Source organism: Lytechinus pictus, chromosome 3, assembly GCF_037042905.1.
Source record: "Lytechinus pictus isolate F3 Inbred chromosome 3, Lp3.0, whole genome shotgun sequence".
In the NCBI taxonomy this organism is placed as follows: Eukaryota; Metazoa; Echinodermata; class Echinoidea; order Temnopleuroida; family Toxopneustidae; genus Lytechinus; species Lytechinus pictus.
The window spans coordinates 13,681,293-13,700,696 of record NC_087247.1 but is presented as its reverse complement, the minus strand read 5'-3'; the positions used below and the strand labels follow the sequence as shown (position 1 = coordinate 13,700,696).

At 35.3% G+C, this 19,404-nt stretch overlaps 1 protein-coding gene across 2 annotated transcripts; it reads right to left on the bottom strand.

The window, feature by feature from the left end:
- Window positions 1-1,592: 1,592 nt before the first annotated feature.
- LOC129257788 (uncharacterized) lies at window positions 1,593-16,669 on the bottom strand. 2 transcript variants are annotated; one of them, XM_054896185.2, is made up of 11 exons: window positions 16,224-16,669; window positions 13,511-13,639; window positions 10,514-10,642; window positions 9,925-10,131; window positions 9,339-9,438; window positions 8,099-8,256; window positions 7,240-7,395; window positions 5,730-5,906; window positions 5,287-5,334; window positions 4,919-4,969; window positions 1,593-3,570 (listed from the first exon to the last, which is right to left on the bottom strand). In XM_054896185.2, exons 2-11 carry the CDS (start codon window positions 13,637-13,639, stop codon window positions 3,478-3,480), a joined length of 1,248 nt encoding a protein of 415 aa, XP_054752160.2. In that variant the 5' UTR covers window positions 16,224-16,669; the 3' UTR covers window positions 1,593-3,477. The 2 variants fall into 2 exon arrangements, with proteins under 2 accessions (XP_054752160.2, XP_063952502.1); XM_064096432.1 differs by having other exon boundaries at window positions 1,593-4,227; window positions 16,224-16,632.
- Window positions 16,670-19,404: the final 2,735 nt, after the last annotated feature.

The window sequence follows — 19,404 nt, the reverse complement described above, 5'->3', positions numbered from 1 at the left end:
ATCCCCACTTGTTCTTTTGTATTTTATTATATGAAATTATGTTTATTCAATTTTTTTCCTCCAAGAACTAGAAAAATTGGATTGACAACTGATTTAGTGCATTAAATATTTATGGTACAACTTAATTCATTATAAGGGAGACATATTATTCACACAAGTATGAAATAATGAAAAAATTATGATTTTATGTAATAACATAAGAAAACGGAAAGTGGAGATGTGACATCATCAGCTCACCTAATGAATATTCATGACGACTGTTTTCACAAAATGTTGCTAAACTTTAAACTTCAATAACTTTATTATTTGTTATCCGATTTTGATAAAATTTTCGATATTTTGCTCAGTGAATTCTACTCTATGTATTAAGATATAAATATTTTCAGCCCGGACCATCCCTTTAACACATGGCTGATCGTCAACAAAACGGAGTGCCGAGTACGTGAGTCAGTCTAAAAGCTCGCATGAAATTATCGAAATTCAATCCTTATTTCAAATAAAGAGAACTTTGTCATTTCTTTGCAATTTTCTGTGATTGAGATATCATTTTAAAGAGCAGATATTGAATTTTTAAAATATGTGATTTTCTTTTTGAAATCCAGATATCGCCCGCCAAGTGACTTTTTGGTATCCTTTCTTCAAATCGTTTTTGCTCACTCATGCGTAAATTAGAAATCTTTTATTAGGTGAAGCTTCCCAATGACGGTCATGTATTTGTTATGACTTAATTATTTTTATAGGTTATTATGATAAACCATTCATAAATCTCGGTTTCGTTTTTTGTGGGACGCACTTGATAGTAGGTTCTTAATGATAAATAAATAGATAAATAAATAAATAGAATTATATACATCAAACATTCACCTCACACATACTCCTGCACACACCCCTCACACATATACTTTCTAAGTTATGTTTGCCCTATCTAACCATACTGAGGGAATCGCTTGTAAACAATTTATTGATCACAAGTGAGTCCTCCGCAGAGGTAAGTGTAAACACAGGGAAGTTGAAAGTGGGGGGGGGGGGGGGAGGGTGCACAGGGAAAAGGGAACTTTTTCTTTCACCACAAATTTTAGGTCGTTTCCTACCCGAAAAAAAATTACAAGATAAAAAAAGGTCTTCAATTGTTTTTAAGGGAGGTTTGAATGTAAAAAAAATTAAGAGGGGGGTTGAACCCCTGTAACCACCCCCTGCGTACGCTACTGATTATTATCAATATATATTATCATTCAACACTAAAAAATGAAATGTTTAAATCAACATTTAAAAGGTTGGAGAAGTAACAACCTTTCTTAAATGTTACAATAAGCACTTATACATGGTTCGACCCAACACTTAAAAAGTTGGATTCAGCTTTATGCAAGGTTGGATGTAACATTTTGGAAGAGGTTGTCACTCCTCCAGCCTTTAAAATGGGTTTAACGTTTCATTTTTTAGAGTGAACTGATCAATCAGACAATGCAATCAACCAAGCAGGCGATCAATGATCTACACAATCAATAAATCCACCGATAAATCTATCACTCCGCGCCTTTCGATTAATCTTCATTCACCTAGCCGGCAACAACAATATCAGTCGGTGAGTAAAATTTATCATACTCTAAAATTATTAATCTTTAATAAAAAGAAATCATTCCATTTTTCTTGCATAAGATACGACGTATATATTTTTTCTGAAAATATCATCTAAACTAGATGAGTCTATAATCTATAGATATTCAAAACGTAAATAAGTTTAATGTTTACGCTCACAGTAGAGTAGAAAAATCAAATCAATGTTCGCTAAACTGATTTGAAAACAGTCATTAAAAACAAAATAGGTTGCTGAAACGATCACGCACGCAAATCCATTCATCGCGTGTATACAGCTTAATGAGAATGTAAATTATTGTGAGTTTCATACCTCTGCAAAGAAAATAATCATTGTCTAAAATTATTCTTTGTAAACCATTCCCAATATAGGTTCATTTTGAGGTTAGAACAAAAATAGTTTGTTACAAATTTATAGCTTTCAAAATGGATCACTTAGAAGTTGTAATTTTTCGAATGACCATCGCAGTGACGAAATTGTTACCGTAAAAAGAACATGAATTAAGATTTTTAAAAATTAGATTATCCTTTCTAAGCAAGTATTATATGATAATAAATTGCAATTTCAACTGCAATTAAAATATTCAAATCTTAAAAGCAAAAAAATTTAAAAACAACGCAGCAGTGTTGAATACTTAAAAATCATCACGTGTGCTCCAATCTACTTATTTCAAACCCTGCGTAACAATGTATAAAATAGTAATTATAAACATACACAAGTTTAGAAATATGTTGTTGAGTCATGTCCATTGATCTTCAATACATCGGCATATAAATAATCTATGCATAAAATGTACAATTTTCAATAAAAACACTATAAGATGATATCTATATCTATAAGATGAATCTAATAAGCTTTAGTATCTATGATATAAACATAACATTTCTGTCGAATATACAGGTATAATCACTATAATGAAATTCTGTTCCCAAAACATCCATTCATTCACAAAGCCTCTTTAACCATATTTCTTCAGAGGTATAAGCCTTCCTGTCATATACTTCAAACTAAACGAATACATACAAATGATCTCAAAATAACTTGGCATTAAACTAAATGCCACAAGCCATGCAAATCATGTGTACGGGCGATGACTAATGAATATCTTTTCCACATTGTAATGGATTGTGCTTTACAATGATAAAACACAACATTTTCAACCAATGTAAACGAACACAACGACCGAGCCTTTTCACTTTTGCATCCGATTTGTCAATAATATTCAAAATAAACTTGTAACCCAAATTGGACGTCTAAAAGCAGGGGCAAGGGGGGGGGGGGGTTGGGAAATCAGCGCGAGACTCAATCGTATCACAGTTTTATTTTACTCTACAGTATATAAATGCTCTTAAAATTATACCTTCATGGCATTTCAACCAGGTGCTATCCGGCATATAAAGATGCCATCACCATCACCCTCATAATCATGATCACCCATGATCATTATCCTCATCGTCATCCAATGCATACCTATTTTCCCTTAAAAATAAAGAACGCTGGCCCGTCTCCCTTTTTCAGAAATTAGTTCACTTTGCACTATCATTGGTGTAAAAAAAAGAACTAGAAAGAACTCACGATCATAATTATAAAACTGACATCTATATAGTAGAAGGAAGAAAAAAGAACATGTATTTCATGTCACATCACTTTGATGAAAGAAGAGAGTGGATGGTATGGACAATATACAAATTAAAAAAAAACTATACTATCTTGGTCACGTGACCAACAAGTTACATTTCAGGCAGCTCCTCCCTGTCTCGCTATTACTACATATAACTCATAACCCTAATGAAATAATAATTTGTAAGAGTGCCCTGTCTATAATAACAAGCATCTACTGATGTCATGTGTTTATATTTTTTTGAAAGCATTTGGCGCGGGATTTAAACCTGGTCATAACGGCCTCTCTCTTGGACTGTGTCAGGGTTCGACAGGGGAGCTCTCTCTTCTTGGATGCTCATTTCACCCATCGTACCCTATTATACATTGTTATAAAGATAGATGAAGAGAGAGAGAGAGATGAGGAGAAAGAAAGAGGGGTGGGAACAGAGAGAAAAGGGGAGAGGAAGAGAGGGGGCGGAATGAAGGAAGAAGAGAGATTAAGAAAGGGGGATGACGAGAGAAGAAGAAAGGGAGATGAAGAGAGAAGGGAAGAGAAAATAGAAGGAGAGGAAGTAAGAGAGAGAAGAACGATATAGGAAGGAAGAGGGGGGCGGGAATGAAAAGGAGGGACGGAAAGAGTTGCGGCAGATAGGATTAAATCACAACAGATAAAACGAATGTAGATGGGGGTAAAGATCAAGAGAAAAAAGCAAAATACAAAAGAAATACAAGAAATTAAAGATTGGCAAGAAAGACAGATTGAAAAAACAGTGAAAATTAAAACAGAAAGAAAAAACACACAGAATTTTGTTAATAAGGTTTAAAAGATTTTAATAATGCTTAAAAGGTGAAAAGCAAAGCATGCCACTTGAAATACATGCTTAGAAAATACGTCGATTGCGTTTTTTTTTTCAAATACAGTTTCGCTAACTGTGGCATCTTCGTTTGGACTCCATGTTTGAAGTGTCTTGGACGGAAAGAAAACATTACTGTCGTCCTTTTTACGGATGAGCTCACTTTAGCGGCTCTACCTGTGTGATGGTAAAGGATAGTATAATGAAAACAGAAAGGACGGGAAAATGGAAACAAATGAGAAGATGACAGAATGTGAAGAACATGCAAAAAGTTTAGCAAATGAAAGTTATTGATGAATATTAATGAGAGGGGAAATGGAGAAGGAAATATAAAAAAAAAAAATTAACGGTGTTATAATCACAATGCTTATAAAATTAATGGTTGGCTATGTCACAACAAAATAAGTATATATAAGGTAAATGTATGATGCTAAATTGAAGGATTTGTATAAAAATGCTGTGTTCAGGGCGGGATCCTTGCGTTGGGGTGTGAGGAAAAAGTGGGAGGGTGACTGGAGGAGGGTGCATTTATGGGAGTTGTGAGGGGAGGGGGGAACAAAATAATAAATCTCAGAAAAGAAATATCAGGTTGTTTAACATAATAACCTATACCAACTGTTGTTTCTAATGAGTTGACGAAAGGTTTTCTCCCTTTTTTAAATATCTTTTTAAAAGACTTAACTGAAATCTCGTGCTAATAAGATTGCTTTTAAATCAGTGTCCCATGGAGGTACAAGGCTCATACATGTTTCGGTTTCATTTAACCATGAGAATAAACCCTTTTGATTTGCAAACATAACGTGCACTTCCAGGGAGCAATGGTGCGGATTGAGTAATATCTTTCATTTAATTACGACTATATACCTACCTTGTAGTTTCTGCCTCGTCCTTTGGTCGCCTTAATCTCATCACAAAGGTCCTATTAATAAAAAAATGATAATTGTTTGTGTATATTAAAACCATCAATTATATTCCTTTCGCAAGAACTACGCAGCCAACCGATAAGCTTTTCAATTCAGAGATTTTAAAAAGTCTATCGGTAGGCTCCCTTGTCCTGAACAAACTAGCATAAAATAGTGAGATACATTTATAATTTGCTTTTAATTTTACATACGATATACTAATCTTCAAAATAGGATTTCAAATATAAATGCATCTTGAAATTATAAGAATACTAATATCTGAAAAGACAGAAATTTAAGAAAAAAGTCTTTGAAATAAACGGACAATACTTACATTGTATTTGTTGGTAGCTTCTTGCATCTGGGATCCAACTTTATGAGACTGAAGGGAAAAATAAAAGAACATAGGTAAAAATTATGTTAATTACTAATTAATTCTATATTAATTCTGTATGTATAATTATGCATTTCATCATTTTTACTTCCCTTTTTGCTTGAAGCACTGTTAATGTTTTTCATTGACGCAATGACAGCGCAATGACACAACCCATAGTCGATCCACTAGAGCAAGAATGCGATCGGAAAAGACGGCCTCTCGTGTTGGCTGGTGGAATCACCAAAAGGCAGAACCACAGAACTATATCCCATTACATAGTAAATTTCAGTGGAAAGGAATCTACTTTGCGACAACGAGGTAAATTCAATCAAAAATATCCAGTGGGGCCTGATATTATTGAATGATAAGAAATATCAAAAGACTGAGGGCGCACTACTCACCTTCCAACAAGCGACTACGATGAAAATAAAGTTGAGAAGGACGGTGAGACCGCCCAGGAAACAGAGAGAGGGTAGATCAAACTGCTCCCATACTTTATCAAGTGGAAACAAAGAAGCTACAGCATTTTGGATGACAACCCCACACAGGAACGTCATACACCAGAGAACGTAGTAATCCTATATATAGGTAATGATCATAGTATTTAAAATTTTAGTGGTAATACAATTTTGATATTATTTATAATAAAAAACAAAGTATAAAAAATAAAACAAGAGAAAACAGAATCGATAGCAATGACAATAGAGAGTAAGCATAAAAGGGGAGGGTGCTCTCTTACCTGGGGACGGGGAGGGGGGTTGGGACTTGGGAGGTAGAACATCACCTTTATTTATCTTTGTTTTTTCTCTCTTGTCATTAATTTTGATACATCTTGTTAATATTTCATTTTGTAATTGTTGAAACACATCAATATTCATTTCCAGTATCTTTGAAGTTTGATGTATAATTTGTATAATTATAGGAGATATGGATTTATTGTATAATTTATAATCGTATTTCAAATAATATGTAAAATTTGTTCATGGAATGTGTATTTTGATTTGAGAGAATACAATAAAAACATCCTTAAAACAAATAGTACTGATATTAATGAAAACATTGTACTACAATGCAGTAATAATAAGGATAATAGAATAATGGTTAAAAAATAAGAACAATAATAATAATGATGATAAAATTGACAACAATATTAGTGATTACAATACACTTCTGATATAATTAGACTATTCTTCTACTTATCCTCTTCAATTATACTACCACAATAACGGTAGTACCACTTATACTACTATTACTTACATCTAAAACGATTCAAATGAATACTGCATCAGAATAGTGCAATATACCAGTATCAATAGCAAAAATATGACTATCTTTACTGATATTTAAGTTCAATTTTATCAAATTACCCAAAGTAATTTTGAACATAGACTACCAGCAAATTTTGTGCAACACTATCTGAGAAAAAAAGATCATTTACAGAGCAGAGGATGAAATTCTAACTGCAGGCGGAAATTTAGTGAATACATTCATTATAATTGGTAAAAACCCTTAAAATGAATGGAAAAGTATTTTTAACAATGTTCACTGGAATGAAAGTGCAGCAGTTGATACCTTTGAGTCAGTAATGGTTGGTTTAATTTTTATAAGCATAATTCACTCTTTGATTTATAACAAATCAATCATAAATGAAATAACGACCATTTATACCACGTGGAAAATATTTATCTTCTAATTCCCTCTTCTGTATTTCAAATTACAATATGATGTTATACTCTCATTATGACAATGTAAAAAGCCTTTAATCAGTTTATTTCCCTTTGTTCATAAAGGGATGTCATTGTGTTACCTCTTTATGACCTGATTGGCGTAAGTCAAAATGTGTAAACTTAATAATTTGAGAAACCAAATTCATATCCTTTCTTGATAAACGAACAACTTGGTATTACTTACAAGAAGTGTTTGGTATGATGTGTTCGGTAGACTCTGTGATACGACAAACTTGAAAGCAACAGCGGTGAGAAGCAATGTTAACGTCACACTTAATCTGTCTTCCGGGGCATCGGCACCCACTGCATAAGATGTGAAGGCAAGCGGGGTGATCAGAAACTGAAACAGAAAAACGATTTTATTTGAGGTTATGTAAGCAAAACTCTGATTATAAGAGGAAATGGGATCCCATAATGGTGGTTAATTGAATTAATTGTTATAATATGGTATAGAAAGGTGTAAATGGCTTATGAGCTAATTCAGAAATTTCGTGTGTTGGTTCTGATAGAGAAGAAACCAAAACTAAACTCGAATTATGGGATCCGGAAATGCGAGAGACTGAAACATAATAATGCCTAATTATATTAATTGCAAGTGTTATGATATAAAAACGTATAAGTATCTAATTATACCACAAGGATTTGTCTCACGTTATATGCGATAGCGATTCCTAACTGGGGGTGCAAGGGAATTACTGTGTATATGAGTTTCCAATATAAATGTTTTGGGACAATATATTACGACGAATTTATAGGAAGAAACGCCAGAAAATTTTTACACATTTCGCAAATTAGCCCTAGATGAGTAATTACTTTAAGGATTGAAATGAGGGATAAATAAAAGTAATGATTACAATTCATTAAGCTAAGCTAACATAGATAAGCACAAATGGGAAAGCCTAAAAACTGTTTGTCAAAAGACCCAACATCTTGCTGAATACCATGATTGTTTTGTTAATATCTAATTTCAGATCGTTACCACAACTGGCAATTTAATGTTTAACCAAAGTTTGAAGGATGAAAAGGGATTGTTAAAGCCTTACCATGATGAGGGCAACATTCCACATGTAGTAACTGGCCTTCCTCTTGACATTGACCACGATGTTGTAGAGTGGGTAGGTATTTACAGCCCCCGATGTCATCTTCTCTTCCTCCACTTCCTTGGCAGACACGTGCTTCTGTAATTCCCATTCCTGTTCACCTGTTCACATAAAAGGTCAAGTGATCAAATCACCAAGCTATCTTGTATGTGTGTGTGTGTGTGTGAGGGGGAGTGGGGGTTGACACATCCCCGGGTACACGTCCTGTCACACCATGAATTGAGATGAAATTCAGACATGAAAGTTACAATCGATATCAATTGCTAGAATGAGGATAAAATATTGTATAATTTCATTTAGCTAAACAGAAACGACAAGTGGACTTGTGACACCATCACCCCCACTTTATATTTTTATGAACATATTTGCCCGGACAATCTTTGATGGTTTATGTGCATATGTGTGTCAGAAGGACTGGGCGGGGGGGGGGGGGGTCATTTGGATGTTGGTATATCCCTTGTAAATGCATCTGTCTGGCAACTGTCGGGAAGAAGGGGATTTAGGATGCGAGTGAGTGAGTGCGTGTGTGTGTGTTCTCACCTGCTATTGTATTATCTGTCCGGACACTGCTCTTCTTTGTGAGTGGGAGTGGGTGTGCCACGAGTGGTGATCAGTTCGTTTGTGTGTGTTCTCATCTGTTAATGTGGGTGTCTAGACAATATGTGTGTGTGTGTGCCTGGAGGTGGTGTGGTGGGGGATGTTCTTTTAGGTAAGTGTATGTGGGTGTATGCCCGGAGGGGGAAGGATGAGGGTGTGTGTTCTCACTTATAAATGTATTTGTACAGACTATGTTCTTCTGTGTGTGTGTGTGTGTGTGTGTGTGTGTGTGTGAGGGTGTGGGTGGGTGTGTTTGTGGTTATCACTTTGTGTCAGGATGCCCTGAAAGATGGGTTGGGTTGAGGGTGTGTGCTTCCACCTATCAATGTATCTGTATGGACAACATCGATCCTCATGTATGTGGGAGTGTGCCACGAGGGGGTGGGTGACTGTGTTCTCACCTCATGTATCTGTCCCGACATTGCCCTTCTGAGGGTGTGTATGTGGGTGTGTACCCGAAGAAAAGGGAGGGTTGCAGGTGTGTGTTATCATCATCTGTGTCGACAATGTCGTTCTGTGCGTGTGAATACGTGTGGGTGAGCGTGTGTGTGTCGAGAGGAGGGGCGCTGAGTGTTTCTGTTCTCACCTGTGAAAGTATCTGTCCGGACACTGTCTTTCTGACTCATGTCCTTGCAGAATTCAACTACCTTCCTTGGCCAGTCTGACATGATCTTGATCTTCAGATCCTTCGAGAATGACATAAAAAGGTATTTTTAATACAGAGATACGAGATTCCTAGAGAAAATATCTCGTAGGTACGATCTGCGAGCAACTTTCTTCATTACGATTCGGTTGCTTTTAAGCAGTCACAAGTCACATTCACGTTAATACACATTTATGAGTATTTCCGAGATGACAGTCATATAGTTCGTTTGCTTTTGCTATGAAGGTCAAAAAATCATTTAGCGTAATAGTAATTTAATGAGTCTGAGAGTAAGATGGGTAAATTCTTTGAAGTCCTGAAAAAAAGTCCGCTGAAATTCCAGAAAAAAATCAGAAATGCATTGTACGTGCATTGTTTACTTCCCATAACTCCATTCTCTTTTGAAACACGGATCATTCGACACGCCTTTGTTGGAAACAAAATCATTTACTGTTTGTATTGAGTTATTGATGTTTGAAAATGTGAAATGTTGATATGAATAAACCTTGAACCTTGATTTATAATTTACCTGGTAATCAAAAGGAAAATTGGAGAGATTCATGGACGACTTGAAAACTCCCTTCATTCTGATCGATAGCTGAGCATCAGGTATCGGATCCCCTTCATCATCGTCTGCCGATTTCAGACCGAGCCGTTTCTTGACCTCGTACTTATCAATGCTGACAGCATTGAAGAAATAGATCCTGGGATCCCATTGCTCACCCCAATCGATGTCCTATTGGTAAAAGGAAAGATGAGACGGAGAAGATTAGTATTTGCTTTTGTTTATTATCCGCAATTCATAAATTAAAAACAAAATCATGAAAATTAACATATTAGGAACATGAACAGCAAATGAAAATCAATCATTTTAACATAGAAGAAGAGGATAGAAGAGGATAGAAGAAGAAGAAGAAGAAGAAAAGGAAAAAGAAGAAACAGAAGAGGAAGAAGAAGAAAAAGAAGAAGAGGATAGAAGAAGACGAAGAAGAAGGAGGAGGAGAAGGAGAAGAAGAAAGAGGAGAAGGAGAAAAATAGTAAGAAGGAGGAGAGAAGGAGAACAGGAGGAAAAAGAAGAAGAGTCCCTAATCCGAATACATCATTAAGAAGTCTCTCACCTCTGCCTTCATTCCCCTGATGGCGGGCTCCTTCCATTTGACAGTCAGGGCGAGTTCACACGTAAACTCCTCCTTGATAGTATCGATATCACCGATCGTGATAATGTTTACTCTCATCCGACAGTAAACCTATATGTGGAATAAGATTAAGAGTCACTTTATTATTCTTTCATAGGAATCTTATTCAAAATCAAAAGCATGTAAACATTTCAATCACTTTACACTAAAAAAAGTGATTAAGAAATCATGTTCATAGCAACATATAACAATATGTACTGAATGCTATCCTATTATAGTGCAAACTTGCTCCACATTTTTTTCTCTCCCTTTCTGCAAATTGATCTGAAGCGCCTTGAGCATTTCATAATTTAGATGGAAAGTGCGCAATACAAATTCTATGTATTATTATCATTACTACTACTACTACTACTACTACTACTACTACTACTACTACTACTACTGCTACTGCTACTACTACTACTACTACTACTACTACTACTGCTACTACTACTACTACTACTACTACTGCTACTACTACTACTACTACTACTACTACTACTACTACTACTATTAACTGTACGTGTTTATTATCTAATGATAAATCAAACTTACGATTTTTTTATGAAGAACCCCTCTCTATTTCACAATAATGTTTCAGTAAATTACATAACCTATCTACCTTACAACGTGTCGATAATCTTATATTTAGCAAGGGGAATAAAACCAATTTAAGGCAAAAACTATAAAACAAAAAATAGCAAAGAAAAATCAGTGAATGGGGAATTGGCAGGGTGTCCAATGATACATTCAAGAGACTGAAAATGCCTCTAAATATAACTCTATCTAATAGTATTGTGAGGGAGCATGGCGAGCAAGCCTTTAAAAATTAATCCTCGGTCGGTTATTAATATGGGGATAAATTAAAGACAAAAGTAAAGGGGACAACAATGAAAATTAAAAAAACTGACACTTTAAAAAAGAGACTAAAAATATATCGGCTTTATTATTATCGAAAGTGAATTACCAAAAAAAAAACACAGATAAATGAACATATCAGTATTCGTTATGCAGCCCTGGTGCTACATAACTTTTTAGAAGCGCTTGCCCGGTCGGGCAAGTTAATTTTTAAATAGTTGGAATATACTTGCCCCAAAATCTATTTCACTTGCCCGAAAAAATCCTTGAAAAAAAAAGTTTTACCTGTTAAAAAGAAATTTTTGCGGTTTTATAAACCATTGACCCTTTTCTCCCTTTTGACATGAACTGATCTACCTTGTTATTGCATTTCTTTTTCCAAAGTGATTTTTATCTTGCCTGCATTACCAAAATTAGGGTCAATATCATATCATATCGACCCTAATTTTGGTCATTCTACTGTGAGAATTTTGCTTTCTACTGTGTGAATTTTGCTTGCCCAAGTCGGGCAAGTAGTTTTTGTCTTAACTTCAAAACACTTGCCCGACTCTAACTTTTACTTGCCCCGGGCAATCGGGCAAGTGCTTATGTAGCACCCTGGGTTATGTTATGAAATTGCTCTCCAACCAATTAGATTAACAAGTGGAACGCCTCTGGCAGTCTCACCTGCATTACGCAATTCAATATAGCAGCAGTGCTTCCTTTGAAAACAGCCAATGAATAATTATTCACAGAAGAAAACACTATAATGATATGATAATAAAATATTATATCCATTGACCCAAAATGACCTTTGACCATGATCATGTGACCTAGGACATGTGCAAAACAACCATTCATACTTGATTACCCTTATGTCGATGTTTCATGAGCTAGATCCATAAACTTCTAAAGTTGTGATGCCAATTCAACACATACCCCCAACACGGTCAGAGAGCATTGACCTTTAATATGATCTTTGATCTTGGCCATGTTCCTGAAATGCACACAGGGTATTCAGGGATACATTGCTGCTCTAAGTGATCTTACATGTATGTCCAAGTTTCATGAACTAGATCCATAGACTTTTAAAGTTATGATGACAATTCCACAAATATCCCCAATATTTCAATGTTGACGACGGCGCCGCCGCCGTCGGAAAAGCGGCGCCTATAGTCTCGCTTTGCTACGCATGCGAGACAAAAATGTTGTTCAAAACCCGCATGGGTGTGTATATTGTGCGGTTCATATCAGACATACCAAAAACGCCCACTTCTAATATTTTTTTCTTCTCTCTAGGCAACAACACACAAGGGAATTATAACAGCTCATATAATAATGCATGAATGATTGAGTCACGATTTCACAATTTCTTCTAAATGTTATAATCCCCACAGAGAGAGGGAAAGCAGGAAACAGAAACTTGACAATTTATGACGGCTGAAGCATAATGGTTATGATGACGATGTTATTTCATACCGCATAATTAATGATTGTAATTTAATTATACTCACAAAATATTCACTGTATGATTTGCCTCGAGGATGGAAAACGCTTAGTGAAAATCATATCAATGGTGAAATATAAAAAAAAAAAGAGTGAATTTCGGACATTCGGCAGGAGAAAACACCTCCTAATCATTTCAATTGAAGAAAAGCTACAAAGGTCTCTCTATAAGTATAACTCCATTCAAAGCGAGGTTGAAAAGTGTATAATGTATTTACGAATTCAAAGTAAATCACTCTCAATGTGCTTACGTTATAGGGCCTACCTCCACCCCCCCCCCCCCATTCCTCGTATGATTGCGGGCGTTTTTTTTTTCGGTGCGATGTTTTCTTATCTTATGATTATCACTTGTTTCTGATTTGTATTTCTGGTTTTGCTTGTCAACATACTTAGTGTTCTGCTTAGAACTACCCTGTTCGAGTCCCCCCCCCCCCCCCTTGGGAGGGGGGTAGTTTCTGTTTTTCTCTGTAAGTACTAAGTATTTACCTCTTTGCATATCTGTATTGTATTGTGTTTTATACTTGAGGAGAATAAATAATAAAACTTAAATGACGTGAACAACACTTCCCAGGGATAGCGTGAATAGCCCTTCCTTACCTTCTGGCCATCTGTACGTTTCTTGTGTACCACTTCTTCTGTTCGTCCATTATCCTCTATCTTCTCTAAGAGTTTCTCCATTCGGTTCATCGACTCCACAACCGCCGTCATATCCATTCCACTCGCCATCTTAAAATAATGATAATAATAATAATAATAAAATTAGAGATGCATGCTAGTAATTATGTCACATCGTTATTATCGTATGTCCCTAAAAGAATGTAGGCTAAATTCCCAATAGACTCTTAGGAGACGCCCCTGGTATAATTATCTAAAGCCAATTTATATTTTGCCAGTTATTGTGAAAATATTCGAGGGAAAAAAAGATAATCGATCAATTGATTTCAGTTCACAGACATTCACATTTTAGTTTGCAAAATACAAGGAATTGATATACCTTAAAGGAAAATATAATTTCAGATGTGTCCAACCCGTCTATCTTTAGAATGAATTAAAAACTTTTTGTTGTTGATTTAACTTAAAACGGGGAAGGGTAGATTAAAGTAAGTTTAGAAAAGGTGAAAAGGGGAAAAGATAAGAATGGATTTAAAGGAACCAATGTTTTCATTGATACAACGGTCGTTTGACATATTAAACACAAATAAATTTGTATCCTCGGAAAATAATAAAATAATAGTGTATACATTAAGTATTGCGCTAAAAAAGTTAGTGAACCCCACCTCAAAATGCACTCCTTCATGCCGAGTGTTAAATGTAGACAACAACATTACAAGGTCGGGTGAGCCCAAAGAAACAAACTTTGTTGAATGTAATATTTTATCGCCTGACTTCACAATTAAAGGGATGGTCAGGGCTGAAAATATTTATATCTAAATATATAGAGTAAAATTCACAAAGCAAAATGCTGAAAATTTCATCAAAATCAGATAACAAATAACGAAGTACTGAATTTTAAATTTTGTCAATATTTTGTGAAAACAGTAATTATATGCACATCGTAATGAATATTCATTAGATGGGCTGATGATGTCACATCCCCACTTTCCCTTTTCTTATGTTATTACATTAAATCATAATTGTTTCATTTTTTCATACATTTGTAAATGGTGTGTCTCCATTATGATGAAATAAGTTGCGGCAATAAATAACTATCTTAAAAATTCAATAACTTCGTTATTTATTATCAAATTTTGATCGAATTTTCAGTATTTTGCTTTGTGAATTTTACTCTATTTATTGAGATATAAATATCTCCAGCCTGGACCATCCCTTTAAATATCTAAGACATGACAGAACCTGAACACAGTTCATTTTTCTGCATGATGGGGTTCACTAACTTCCAGCCTGCAGACGTCACGTTTGTTTCAATAAAAAAAATATCAGAAGAAGGTTTGAGAAAAATTCAGATCATGGTTTTATGGGATCACTTGGATGGAACCATGATAAATATAATTAAATGGGGAATTCCAGCATGACGTCACACGTTCATTTCAATACAAAAAGCAAATAACAAATATCAAAGGAGGCTTGAGAATTAAGATCCATTCCCAGGTTTGTTTGATTTATTTCTTTTTTTAACATTACAGCTTTCCCACATTCCATGAAATATGAACCCGATAAATCTACATTTTAGCTCACCTCATGTAATATTTGCCATAAATAGTGTTACATTATATATCAAATGCACATTATTAAAAATGGAATTTAATCTTTTCAAGAAAGAAAAATATGGAATTTATAGGTCTTTGTTATGAATGATATGAGGGATGTTGATGTCATGTAAATTAACTGCTACTTTATTATGTATACCACACCAGTAACATTCAGTTTTAAATGGCCCAATGCATATTCTCTATATTTTCTGCTTAAATTGTGAAAAATTCAACTTCCAGGTTAACTCTCTTCTATAATGCTTCTCTATGCACAGTAAAAACGATGTTTAAAATATTATACAAACTGTTTACCTTACAGTATAGTTGTTTAACATTTTAAACAACCATGTTTAATCTATTACAAATTAAACTTTCAAGTTTAAGAATTTAACCACTTGTTTAAACTGCTTTAACAACAAACCCGAGAGCTCAAGGCGCAATGTTGGAAATTGTGTACTTTCATAGAAGAAAATATACAGCAAGAATAATAATTAAGAGTCAAAGTAAGAAAGCTTGTCTGCAGTTTCGTATTTACAATTTTCTTATAAATGCTATATAGGCCTACAATGCTAATATTGACCCACGTTAATGTGGGAACAGGCATGCAGGATATGGTATAGTAGTTGATAACGAGAAGATGATATACGGTATACCAGATAATACAAGAGAGTCGCGGAGAAGACATATATTACATGTATTACCCGGAAGATATAGACCGAGGGAGACAGAGGTGATATATACAAGCACAGTATGCCTTTTTCTCATATTCAATCACACAACATGACAACACCATGTCTACAGTAATCATCAGATCAGAACATTGATTAGTAACCTTATTCTCAAACAGGATAGTTTGAGCAGAAAAATGGATTGAACATTTAATACCGCAAGGCAATATTATAAGGTTTTATAACACGGAAGATGATACATTCCACAGATACCCCCTATCAAGTACATGTATATTCTTATTATCTCTCTCTCTCGGCAATTTAGGAGTAGGACATCCTCTAATCATCATGATCAGTATAGAATAGAATTATCAATCTTGATCATAATCATACCATCAATGAAAAGACGAAGGATGTAGATGCAAGACTTACCTTGGGCTTTATAATAGCGAAAAATCAAGCAAAAATCCCAGATATATACCGCTTTAGTTTATCAGCTAGCCGCCCGAGTCCTGTGTATACAGCAATTCTGATATGGACTGTATTTTACATACATGCACACGGTACGGTGAATTTCTTGTTGTGGAGAGTGGATCGGAGCGTGTACGATCGACCGTACACATATATATCGCGGAGGAGGAGAATGCTTTTTATGCTTCTCTCACGGGCTACTGGTTTCTTTGAATGGAGAGTAAAGACAGAGTTCAAGAGAACAGCAGAGATATGAACTGCATATTGAAAATAGTTTACCGAGCTCGTAACAAGGGGGGGGGGGGGGGGCGGGGAGTGTCAGAAGAATTTTTATTAGCTGCACAACCCCATACGCCCCCACGGCTACTACAGATATCATGAATAACAATATAAAATCGATACCGAGTGGGCGGGGTATGCAATTGGTGAAGACATATATTATCAAATATGAAAAGCATTTAGGTCAAGCGAGCAATCAAAAACAGAATGGAGCGAAAACACACACGCGAATATAACTACAGAAAACACAACAGATCCCCCTTTTACAAAGATTTATTGAAATATCACTATCTATATTCCGTTAATCAAAATATAAAATCCATTTTCATTTTGTAAATAGGCCATGAATGTGGTATCATTACATCCACTCTCTTAAAAAATAGTGAATTTTCACTCCCTTGGGAGTGACGTGAAGTATCACTTACTTTGGAGTGAATTTAGAGTGAGGCATATGAATCTTTCATATAAATTTCACTAGTTAAAAATTCACTCAACCTGTCAGAGTTTGCCAGCTAGGCCTCGAATCTCGTGAAGATATAGGCTATCCAATTCGGTCGGGTTTTTTAAAGAGAGAGTATGAATGCCTAGCTAGTATAGCACATTCGAACTTTTTTAAATGAAGTTTTGAGATTTAAAATGATTAAATAAGAATAAAAACATGCCACATGGACGATATATGATAGCAGCTAGGATAAGGAATCGGAAGAAATCAGTGTCACTGCGTTCTGAATGGATCTCCCTAAGTCCCACTTTGTTTCATAGATGATATTCTATTTTCTTCCTTATCTGGAAACTATACACAAAAACTCCGGTGTTGATTTAACACGGGATTTAACACCAGCCCGGAATCTATATGTCCATACCAGAGAAGTATTGAAACAACACCAGTTTGGAATCAAACCGATGCTGTTTTAATACTAATTGGTGTCGTATAAACACATATCTGCCGTACGTTAGACCAAAGCGAAACTGGTGTTGTTTAACACTTTTCTGGTTATATCAATTCAACACTATAGAGTTTTTGCAGTGTAACATAAATTAGAGGGAAAGACAAAGAGATGGTGGATTAGGAGAATGACTGATCGTCTTTTACACTATAACATGCACTGAGTTTGATTTTACCCAACTTTTGGGGTAGAATTTAAGCGAACATACATGTTTGCTGAGTATTTTGTTTCATCCCATATGGGGCTATTTCAACGCAACATTGCGTAAAATTTACAAAATATGAGGTATATAAAATATACTCTTTACCCAACCAACTTGCATGTTCCCATTTTACCCAATGTTGGGTAACCATTTTTAGTGCAGAGAGTATAGACTTTATAGACACGCTCACCAGCACACCATATTCGTGATCTGTACTACAGCTAGGGGAGCATTTCATGAATATCCGACAAGTACTGTTTTATCCTACAGTTACCATGGTAACTAGTGACTCTCAGCCAGTCATTCTCAAGGAAAGATGCCAGACCTGACAACTTGTCGGATGAAAACCTTGATAACGCTCTCCTGATCTGCAGTCATCAGTGCCTCCCGCAGTGCCTACATGGTGTACCAAACATAAGGTACATTTGAATAAAAAGACAAAAACCAAACCAGTGAAATGCTGAAAATTTTGTTTGTCATTTTCACTTATTTTTCACAAAAGATTTATATGCACATCCAGGGGAGTGTTTCATCACTTTTCATCTGACTAGTTGTCAGATCTGACAACTTTCCTTGGTTTTGATTGGCTGAGAGGCACTGTTACTATGGTAACTGTCGCATAATATGGGACTTGTCAGAAAAAGCGTCCGACAAGTCCTTCATGAAACGCCCCCCCCCCCCCCTGGTCTGTCTGCGAAATGAGTGACCCGATTACCTCACTCACCTATTGTATGTCATGTTATGATTATAGGTCTGTGAAATTTCTTATTTTTACTCATTATAATGTGGAACAAAGTTATATTTTCCATGAAAATGTGGGATTGCAATTGAAGTAAGACTGCAGTAATATTGTTACAGCCCATTGTGATTATTAATGCTTCGTTATTATAAAATCTGCAACAGTTCCCGTGATATTCTATATTTCAAAACAAAAGAGGATTTGTGACATCACTGACTCACTCATTTGCATATCACTAGGTTGTTCATAATAACGAAACGCTCATTTTACATCCGAGTTCTGTTAAATTTTCAGCATTTATGTTTGTCTGCTTTAGCTCTTTTTATCTCCACTTTTTGTTGGGATGTACTTGCTGACAGATAAGGAATAAAACTTGGATCCAAGAACAGATCAATCGTCTTTTAACTTGGTAAGCTCCAGCCTCTTTGTATCAATGCCTATTCCCGCTCATTTCCCTCTTCATAAACGTTTCCTCGTCCTTTCTTTCCCCCTCAATCCATTTCAATTCAATTCAAACTCATTAAATTCTTGATAATCAATTCAAAACATCCTAAAATGTATATATAAAAACACATAGGACAACAAATGATATACACACAAGTGTAAGAAGTCTCCAAAATGTTTCTCATTCTTTTTTATTCTTTGGGGTTTTTTTCTTCCCGTTCGTTTTTCCTCTTTCTTCTATTCTTCCTTCTGTAACTCATTATTTTTTTAATCTGTTCTCCTTTCTTTCTTTTCTGTCTATATCCATCGTCCTGCTTTCTCTTCTACACTCTTTCCCCGTTCCTTGTATTCTTTTTATTTTCATTTCTTCTATCTCTTCTTTCTCCCTTTTACCCCTCCCCCTGATATTATTTTGGTTCATTTCACTGTCCTCTCGCTTTTCTACTCACTTCTCCCCTCCCCCGAAATTGTTTTGCTTCTTATTTTTACTGTTTTACTCATTTTGTTTTGAGAACCGCACGCTATAACTAC